Source organism: Solanum verrucosum, unplaced genomic scaffold, assembly GCF_900185275.1.
Source record: "Solanum verrucosum unplaced genomic scaffold, falcon-dt-bn FXZP01000049.1, whole genome shotgun sequence".
Lineage (NCBI taxonomy): Eukaryota > Viridiplantae > Streptophyta > Magnoliopsida > Solanales > Solanaceae > Solanum > Solanum verrucosum.
Window position 1 is genome coordinate 6,323,926 of NW_026020221.1, and position 11,048 is coordinate 6,334,973.

General features: G+C 31.0%; 1 protein-coding gene across 1 annotated transcript; it reads right to left on the minus strand.

The window, feature by feature from the left end:
* Positions 1–4,605: 4,605 nt before the first annotated feature.
* LOC125831431 (F-box protein At5g07610-like) lies at positions 4,606–5,409 on the minus strand. The gene has a single exon (XM_049510634.1). The coding sequence runs from the start codon at positions 5,407–5,409 to the stop codon at positions 4,606–4,608; it is 804 nt and encodes a 267-aa protein (XP_049366591.1).
* Between the last annotated feature and the right edge of the window lie 5,639 nt (positions 5,410–11,048).

An 11,048-nucleotide genomic window follows, 5' to 3' on the forward strand; every position in this document is an offset into this window, starting at 1 on the left:
TATATAGAAGGTGATGTAACACTTCTCTATGACCAGCATTCATATTTATTTTTTATCTCTTTTTTTTCATTTTTTCTATTTAACTTATTTATATTTTAAGAAATGAAAAACTGAAAGTATTATTAACAAATATACGTTTAGATCTATATGCATTCAATTACTAAATGGAAGATGAAAGGCTTTGTTTTTTATTTATATTTTAAAAAGAACTGCAAAACTGAAGGTATTAACAATATACGTTAAGCTCTATGCAATATGCATTCAATTACTAAATGGAAGATGAAAAGGCGAAAAGTCTTTCATCTTCCAAAACTGTTTATTTTAGTATATAAAATCAAAGGGTCAGGAAATATGCAATCTCATAGTCCTTCCGAAATGGGCATGTTTCATGGATTTTATTATAACTACTTGAATGAACGTTTACTCATTTCTTGATAAGATTTCAATCAATAGTTTCTCCGATAAGAAATTTATATGAAGAGTGATGAGAGTGTCAAAATGCAAGAAGAATTATTTGTAGAAAATATCAATCTATTTATGGAATTTATATCAAATTAGGAGGAGATTATGGAGATAATATTTCATATTAAAAGGAAAGAATTTCCCCGATAGGGGAAAAGGAAGAACAATGAGGACACAACAGAAAAGAAAATGAAAGAAAAAAGAAAAACAAAGTTGACAGTATAGCATGGCGTTTATTAACCGAAATTAGTGGTGATATTATTAATTTCTTTGTTAGGCTAATTCCTTTAGTCCTTTATTTTTTGATTTTATTGTCCTTCTGTATTTTTAATTAAAGTTATTGTTATCAATTATAAGATGTGATGATAAAATTATGCTAAAAGAGTATATGATATCATTCTTACCTTAGCATGGGTTTTTTTGGTCTAAATTTTAAACCTTTATTTTTTAAACCTCATAGGCCAGTATTACTATTTACTATCTATTTTTCTTATAATTTTGAATTTTTTTTTGTCTCATTTTCTGTTTAATAACCTTTTATAAATTTATTCACTTTCCTTATTATTAATATTTACTACATTTCACTTTTTCTTCTTAAAGGAAATATGTAACGGCTACATATATAATGGTGTAATTAGTGGGTATTATCACACATTTTTCTAATTAAACCATTACTACACCCACGGACTATCAGTTTTCCCTTGATGTTTAATCACCTATAATTAATTGAACAATTCATTTCTCTATTTATTCATACCTTTTTAATACTTATTATCACATATTTTTCTAATTAAACCATTGCTAGGAGACTCTTTTTTTTTTTTTTTATCAATATCATTGTTATTTAAATTTTTGTAATATTTTATTTTAGTTTTCAAAAGTTAAATTCATTCTATTGAGTACATCTCTCTCTCTAAATCTAAATCTGTATATAATATAAAACAAAAACTACAGTACTAGAGATAGAGACAAAATAAGTACTATACGGATATTTATTTAGATAAAATAATGAAGATCAAGAAGAAAAATAAGAACAATGAAAGGATAAAATATCAAAAAGAAGATGGAATAAAAGAAAGATTATATGAACAAAATTTTGACCGTTTAATGAAAGTAAGGAAACAATTAAATACTTAAGAACAACATTAGTAATGCTTGTATTAGTTATGCGTGCATTAGTTATGATGAGATTTTTTTAATGCAATGTTTTGTTTTGTGTACTAAAAATATTGTGTATTACATAATTTTTTCAGAAAATATATTTATTTACAAAAATACCCTTCACAAATATAGTGGAAAGGATGTAAAAAAAGTTTTTGAGGGCAATTGTGTCTTTAATAATGTTAATGCATGCATTAGAATCCATTGCATTACTAATACTAGCATTAGTTATGCATAAGTTAGAAAAGTGTACCAAACAAGGTACTAATAATACATCAAGCTAATGCAAACATTATTTTTCTCCAATACGCTCTACCAAACGACCCCTAATTTTAAAAAGGAGTGTATTAACCTCATAATATATAAAATAAATTTATAAATAAATTATACATTTCATTTTAAAAGGATTTTTTATGATAAAAATATATAATTCGTTTAAGCTCCAATCTACTAAAATACATAATGTAATTTTCTTATTTGTAAATGTGATATAAATAATTTTGGTTATACAAACACATTATTTAAGGGAAAATCTTCAGAAGAGCAAGGACTCATGAATAATTTAAAATTATAAAAATCATAACATTTGAATAAGAATAATAAATTGAATTAAGACTCTTTAGTAGAATTTTTTAGCACTCAATATTTTAAAGAATATATTTTATAAATTTGATAATTATTTTATAATCGCGAAGCGTGATCAAATTCACTAGAGTATATAACAACAACATATTTTGTGTAGCGTCACAAAGTGGGGTCTGAAATATTAGATAGATGTAAAGAATGTAAAATATTCTTTTATTATTTCATTTCCTTAGATACTGTATATTACATGTAAATCTTGCACAAATGAATACACACAAAAATTTCCCAATATTGTTATTGTTATTTCCACATATTTTGAGAATATCATTCCCTTAAAAATAGAAATGATTTCATATTCTATAAAAACTTGTTGGTATAGTTGATGACATGATAATAATTGATAGCCAATACAGATTTGTACATTTCTTCTTAATCATCCACACAGATAACAAATTCTATTTTCTACTAAGTAAAATTTACTCAACTGAAATAGGTTGGGTAATTTCATAGATGATCACATTAAACTTTACTCTACACTTAGACATAACACGTAAATATATTCTTAATTTGGATTTCATGACATCTATGTTTTCCAATTTTGAGTATGCGTAAGTAGACATTTAAATTTGTACAAAATTAACAAGTAGACACACATGTCCTACATGACATAATAAATATAGGACGTCATATGACACAAATTTGTCATGTAGGACACATATAAGATGAATATGTCTATTTGTTCAATTTTATTTAAGTTTATGTCTCTACTCGTGCACACACAAAATTAAAAGGTTCCGTTAAAGTCAAATTAAATGCCACATTTATGCATTATGCCCCTATAATTTAGTGTGACATTAAAAAGTAATTTGACTAACTTAACATATTTTGACTAGTGGAAACTTGACTTGTTTATATTACAATCTTGATTTTGAGAGGTTAGGGGTAATGCCAATGCCACATTTTCGATATGATCAAGCAACAACTATAACATATTTTGGTGAATCTTGTGGCCATTTGCACCTCACAAAAATTTCATTCTACACAATTCGATTTGATGTATACGAGATGAGAAGGGATGATTCAGAATGGTTTGTTAAGTACAAGGTTGATTTTGAACGTCCTGATCATGAGTTGACTTATCGTAATTTTACGATATTATCTCTGGTTCGAGGTAAACGAGAAGAGGATGCATTTTTGGTTCTGGCAGTTGCTAATGATGATAAGCTAATGAAGTACAATCTTATAAACAAGACCTTTGAGAAATTCTGTGATTATGATGTTGAAGATGAACAAGTTTTTTATTGTTGTACAATTGGTGCTTTTGAGTATATTGAATCTTTGTGTTGTGTTTGAATCATTTGCATTTGTATTTGCATTCCTCTTGTATTAGTGAACTCATAAAATTGTTTGTTTTCATATGTTATACTTGGTTTTTGAGTATAGTGCATCTTCATGTTGCCTATAGTTTCGTGTATGGTTGCTAAACTTTACCCTTGTATCAGTAAAGTTATAAAATTAAATTAAATTTGAGAGAGGAGTTTGATTGTTTACAGATGAAGCCAGACAACATTTAAGTTAACAAGCAACTCGAGTTATGCAATAGGTATAAAATGACTTGTACAATCAAAGTGTTACTCTTAGTCAGAAACCACGTAGCAGCTAAGGCTCCAAACTTAAGGGGATGGGATATTGACAAGCAGAAGTTTTCTCTACAGAAATTCCAAAGTATACTACTAGTGGTGCATTGTTCGAGAATATGAAGATTTTTCCTTTTGGACACACCAATTTTGAGTTGTAAAAGTGCAGAATACCGCACTAGGACTAACGAAAAGTCTACTAGTATCCGTTCTGATATATATCACTTTTTTGCAGAAAATAGTATCTTATCAATGAAATAAGCAGAAACAGTGATACATAGCAAACATATCATTCATCGGGTATCAACTATCATCAACAAAGTAAATAATCCTGACCAACTTATCCTCAAGATGAGAAAAAAAGGCAACAACCAACTAATGGAAATTAATTTGAGTCAAAGCTAATATTCTGTAGAAGAAGAATGAAAAACAGACTCCAAAACAAAGATTTTTATGCCTATGTTACTCAGTTTAATTTGCTTCCGATCCAGAATGGATTGTCGAACATATGATCAACTGACGGTACAAGTCCTACTTTTTACCGTTAACTTAGCTTTACAAGGCATGTAAAGAACCAAATATGGTAACTGATTATTCCCTTCACTTGTCATAAGAGAAAGCACAGTAAACCTAAACTCAAGAGAACCAACTCCCGGACAACTACATATCATTTCCCGAATTGCACATGAAGTTGGTTCACGTCGATCAATGCAATACTTTAGGCTCCAAGAGGAGTAGTCATTTTCCAATACAAAGACATTTATATGATGTGGATCACTGACTGAAGAGCCAACCAGATGTAAATTCCCGCGTGTATGCATCCACAGTAATACTGTTCATCTATTTTAGGCAATTGATAAGAGTGGATAATTTCCTTATCAATATCAAAATAACAAAAGCTATTTACCCCTTTAAACATCCAAAAGATAGCTCCATTGAAGAAAACTCCTTTACATTGTCCCAAATAGTTCAAAAATTCTTTTGGAAACTGGACTCGTGATCGCCCCCATGAGTTGGTATCTGAAGAGTATATTTCAATAGGGAGACAATGCCAAACACTATCTTTATGAATCAAGAAATGTAACCCAACATTTATAACTCTGTAATGAGGCGATATCGAATGATCATCAAAAGCCAAACTCATGTTTAGTGACTCCACATTTGGTCTTGAAAGAGTATGGAATTCCTTTGTAGTTGGATTACACACAATGTAATCGAAGAACCTCTTACGACAAAGAAGAAGTAAACCACCACAACAATTCAAAATTACAACATTGTCAAAGGGATCATCTTTCATTATAAAATCAAAGAATATAATAGAAGCCTTAGATTTTGTTTTATCAGGAATGTAATAACAAGGGTAATCGAGAGAACGCGGCTGCAGAATGAATGCAGTTGGGAAAGATTCAGGCTTCCAGAGGTAAGATAAATGGGGATCAGAGACGAGAGACATCCAACGTTTCAAAACAAGTTTGAACCTGAAAAGAGGCCTTGCAGGAAGGAGTAGTAAAATCGTCGTTAAAAAATCATCACTACCTTCAATTTTTGCAGCACTATAAGACATGTTAATATGTTTTTATGAAGGTCATAGCTATTCAAACACTTGTATATATAATGAATTGAGGGGCCATCAAAAGACTTTCAAAATTCTCATTTAATCTCAAGTATATTTTCTGATCCCACTTGTCAAGATTACATAAAACGAAGAGTCCATAATATTGCTCTCTTTATTTTATTTTCCAACTTTGGCCATTAATTTTTCGTGTTGGGAATATGAAGATTGCGACTAGGAGTGTCAAAAGAGCCTATCGAATATGAGTCGATCGAAAACGAGTTAAATAAAAATGGGTATAATACTCGAATCGACTCATATTTTAAATGGATAAAAATGAGTTACCCAATGAGTAATATGGATATCCATATTTACCCATATTATTATTATAGGGATCATATTAAAAGCTTCAAAACCAAAAAATACTCTTCACCCTCACCCTCACCCCCACCCCACCCCACCCCACCAACCCCCATGAAAAAAATACTTAGTACTTTTTAAATTTAACCTACCCACCCCCACCCCCAACTCCAACGCATAAAAAAATAAATTTATTTTTTTTAAAGAAATTAAATTTATTTTTTACTATTTTAATCACCCCACCACCACTACCCCCTTCCAGTCCCCCCCACACCCACTCACCCCAATGCCTAAAAAAATAATATTGTTTTTTGTTTTTCAAAAAGAAATTAAATTTATTATTTATTACTTTGATCACCCCCCACCCCCACCCCCACCCCAGCCCCTAAAAAATTAAATTACTTTTTTTTTTATTTGTTTTCTAAAAGAAATTAAATTTATTTTTTACTACTTTGATCACCCCCACCCTTCCAACCCCACCCAGCCAGCCCCTTCCCCCCAAAAAAAAAAATTGTTTTTCAAAAATAAAGTTGGTTTTTTTCCCTTATCCCACCCATTCCTACCCCAACCTCCTACACCTTAAAAAAATATTAATGTCACTTTTATTTCTTTGATAAATGAGTCTCGTTTACCCATTTAAGTACCCACTTTTAAATGGGTAATATGAGTATGACTCATTTTTAACCATTTTTAAATGAGTTGGGTACCCAACTCATTTAAGATGGATAATTTGAATGGATACCCATATAAATTACCCATTTTGCCATCCCTAATTGCGACACTACCAACAAATAGTCTACTCATAAATATCACTATCAGTTGTGATACTTAAGTCTCCAAGAGGAAAGCAGTAGCAAGAGGTTCAAGATTAACTTGTACTAATCAAATGGTTGTTTCTTGATCATCTGGCATTGGCATCACCCCTAAGCGCGCTCTCGAGAATAAGATTATGACATAAAGAATTCAAGTTCTCGAGATTAAGTAAATTTCAATTTGAAAATGCTCAGGAAATGACTCTGAATCGCAAACACAAATTACTTTGTAATGAGGAGATCTGACTAAGTCAAAAGCCAAGCTTAAACCTCAAATTATGAGCTGATTTTGGAAGTTTCATAGTAATTCAGCATGTTGTCCCTCAACTTTGCGATTTAGACTTGAGGGACATATATATTTGCCACTTTTCCCTTTATATATTCATGAATCATTGTTTTTTTCAAAAGTTGCATCAGACAGAAAATAAACATCATTACTCATTCAGTCATTCTACTCACAACAAAACAATCAAGAACTTCTTGCAAGGCATCAAATTATAGCTTCATTCAAACAAATCCACATATGTTCTATGAAGATTCGCAAACATGATTTTAGAATTTCTAATGGCAAAAAACTCTTCTTTTTCTACAACAATAATAAGCAGCAAGAGCCGCAATTTCCTCCATTTCATTTTGTTTGCTATACTTTTCTTTCAAGTCCGTTTAGAAAACAACTATTTAATTTCAAATTTTCAGATGACATATTTAATACACAAGATTAAATTTCATTTTGATACATTGTATGCTTTAGTTTAAGATAACATGATTCAAAATTCTTCTTTACTTTCTTAAATTTCGTATCAAATCCAGACAAACAAATTGAAACAGAGGAAGTACATAAAATTGATGAACCAACATCTTAACAACAATAACATACCTAATATAATTGTACAAGTAGAATCTAGGAGGAGGGGTGTACCCAGACCTTACCCTTACATACCCTTAACATATATACATAGAATTAAAATTCTAACCTAGATAAACAAATTAACTTTCCGTCCCTTAACATAAGATGGCTCTGCCACTACATCCAACTTCATTCGTTCTCTAACAACTTCTACATCGTCATGCTACACGCCACTTAATAAGTCCTTTTTCTCGGTAGACGATGTTTCAGCAAGGTCATCGTAGACATTAGAATTTGTTGCAAACAGTCCTATAGCAAAGTGCCGTATTATTTCTTGATAAATTTAGATATGAGTCTTCACTGAAGGCAATGAATAGTACCTGAGATGGTGATCATTCTTGATAAACAACTTTTCCATAATTACCAAACACACATAATTTATCACTCAATTTTAAAGATTATCCCTGAAGATGACTTGCAACTTACACTAGTAAGACCAGGTACATTCAACACTTCAAGTATGTATCTCTTTTGAACAACATCCTGCATATTTCATAAGAATGTAATTTTAATTTAATCACTACTATAATATTTCTAGATCAAGCAGAAATATATGTAAAATGATAATTTTAACAATAAGATAAAAAATTGTCATATTTTGCATGAATTCCATGTTGTAAAGAGATAAATTTTTTTGTCATATTTGTTCCTTTTTATACACTTTATAACAAAACCCAAAAAAGAGGAAATAAAGAGTTCTTTTTTTTAATTAAAACTAACATCAAAGAGTTCAATTAATATCATTAAGATTTTTTATATTATCAAATCAATCAAACAATATTTATAGGTTACAATATTTAATATTTATAACGAAAACTGTGTGTATTGTAACAATTCTAGATTGAGAGAAAGGAAATTGATATTTTTAGTCCTTGAAATATTGAAAAGGTTTTGTTTTGATCCTTGCAGTATATTATTAAACATATTTAACTTTCAATTAATTAGAATGTATACCATATAATTTATCTTTCAACTTGTGAAACCTTACAAATTTAACAAAATATTAATTTGTAAATTATTTATGTATAACTTACATAAATCTCATAGTGTAAGGAGTAAATTACATTCTATCCCTATTCTTTTTCTAGTTACAATAATCCCTTAATATTTACACCATCTGAATACATTAATGCTGATACATTATGTATCAAGTTGTTATGCTAAAAAGGGGAAAAACGGAAATCCAAATAAAATTCCATAAATTATGCTTACATATTTCTTCTTACAGTCAATCAGTCAGACGCAAATCCTTACAGAACCAACAAATTCAAAATTCAATTTTTTTCTCCTTATTCATCATTCTCAGTTCATCGAAGAACCATTCAAATTTGCCGAAAAATTGATAAGATATACAATGAATAGTTGTTGGACAAACAATTTTCTTTTGTGAATCTAAAATCCACCATTGCAATAGGTTGATGAGAGGAAAAACATGGAAATTTGATACATAGTAAAAGGAAATCACAGGAAGATGTTGGTTTTGTTGCTTGGCCTGCCTTTCGTCCCCTCTCCATCGTGGGCACCACAACAAGAGATGATCAAAGAAGCTACCGACCACGCCAATTTGAGTATCATCCATTATGTAGGCCTTATGGTATTTGGAACAGTGGATGGTGAAGTAATTGTTATCAACCATAAGAGTGAAAAAATTGTCTGTTATATTTCCTCACTTGGAGCAATGTACTGGGTTTATGCTGGCTCAAAAATTATTGACAATGGGATTCAATCCCTGACAAATTGTAACAGGCTAGCACAATTCAAAATTCTTCTTCCCATTCTTCCAAAAAATTCTCAATTTTTGAATTAAACTTGCCGACAAATTGTACTGATGTAACACCCCACTATTTGAAAGAGCTAGAATTAGAAAGAACCATTTTTGGAAAGAATGAAAAATCTGAAATTTGGCAAAGTTATGTTAAGTATGAGTTTTGGGTCAATTTCAAACGACCATAACTTTCAGTACATGATGGGTTAGGTGGCAAATAAGATATCGAATGAAAGGTCTTGGAATTATCTTTCCAACGTCACCTAGTTTACTAATTTTCGAGCTCGTATGAGGGAGATATGCCTGTTCGAAGTTGGGCTGTCTAGATAAGGAAAGTTAACCGGATTTTAAAGGGGTATTTTGGTCTTTTCCATACCCAATTAATTTATTTCGTTTTTGGTAATTAAGTAGGGATCTAAACTGAATTGGTTCAGTTTACGCACTCAAAGATTTCATGCTAGGGTTTTTAGAGAAAGAACTCAAGAAGAGAAAGGAGAAGAAAAGGTCAAGATTCGTCAATTCTTGCGATTTGGTGGTGGGTTTCGCCAAGGGTTAATCCCTACGAGGTATTTGAGTTCACATAGAGTTGGGTTCGTTTACCCACGCGCCAATCATGTTAATTTCAACGTTAAATTCGTTCTAGAAAGTTGAAGGTTTGATGCTCTTGAATTGTTTTCTTGAAATTGACTTTCGTTCTTGAGTTAAGATGAGATTGACGAGTTCTTGAGGAAATCGTGTCGATTTTAGAGTTGTGTATGATTAGATTCTTGTGTACATGTATTGGGTATATGAGTCTAAAGAGAAACTGAGAAAAAGAATCGAATTTAGGCGAATTGGGGTTAGAAAATGAGGAAGGAAAAAGTCGGATAGAAATTGGCACGCAAGTCCTCGACACAGACTTGTTCCCCAATAAACAAATTTTCTCTCCGCATCGCGGATAGGACGTGGACTCCACTGTTTCAAAATTATTTCGCAACCAACTATTTAAATGCATCTCTGTGTCGCGGACTTGCTCCTAGACATTGTTTTTCTTGACCATTTCTCGTGATTAACTATCAAAAAACACTCTTAATCATCACGATATCTTTCCTATCAAAAATCATAACCTTTAATCCATAAATTCAAATTCAAGAAAAGTTAAGAGCCAAGTCTAGAGAGTTCTTAGAGTCATTTCAAGAAGTATTTTACAAATGCTTTAAACTTGTTTTAAGACTTGAGCTTTGAGTTGAGTAAGAGTAAAAAACGTGAAGTCCTTTTTCTTCAAAAGAGTATATGGGAACTATATATTCCCAAAGAGTAAATGTTTTCACATTTAAGCAAGAGAGGAAACACTGATTTCCAAGAGATCCCTTGGGCTAGTGTTTTGAGAAATTATCTCAAACCACAGAAAGAGTTAAGTTTTTAGACATATGAGCTAGTTACATTTTAGGAGTAGTATTGAGCACCGATTTGCGGACAAGTTCAGTTCAGATAATTCATGGTCTCCATAAATCATGTAGCCAACATGGGTAGAAAAGGGTCATACTTTTTAGATAATTCCTTAGTGTGTTTTAGCATAGACTAGTGGATCCACTTAGTAGTTAGGTTCTATACCCCCGACAAGGTATAGGACAACCCTGACAGTGTGAGGCAAGACGTTGTATAATCACATAGCTCTTAGTGATGGTTGTCGGTTAGAGAAACTCCCACAGAGATATTTTGTATTCTTATATACATAAAGTTATTTGTATTTCATATACAAACTGAGTTATTGTTGTATGTTTCAATACACAAAGTTGTTATCCACATGTTTTAAAAGCTTTTCTTT

Coding starts and splice junctions, on each gene's coding strand:
- LOC125831431 (XM_049510634.1), bottom strand. CDS start 5,409: ATGTCTTATAGTGCTGCAAAAATTGAAGGTAGTGATGATTTTTTAACG.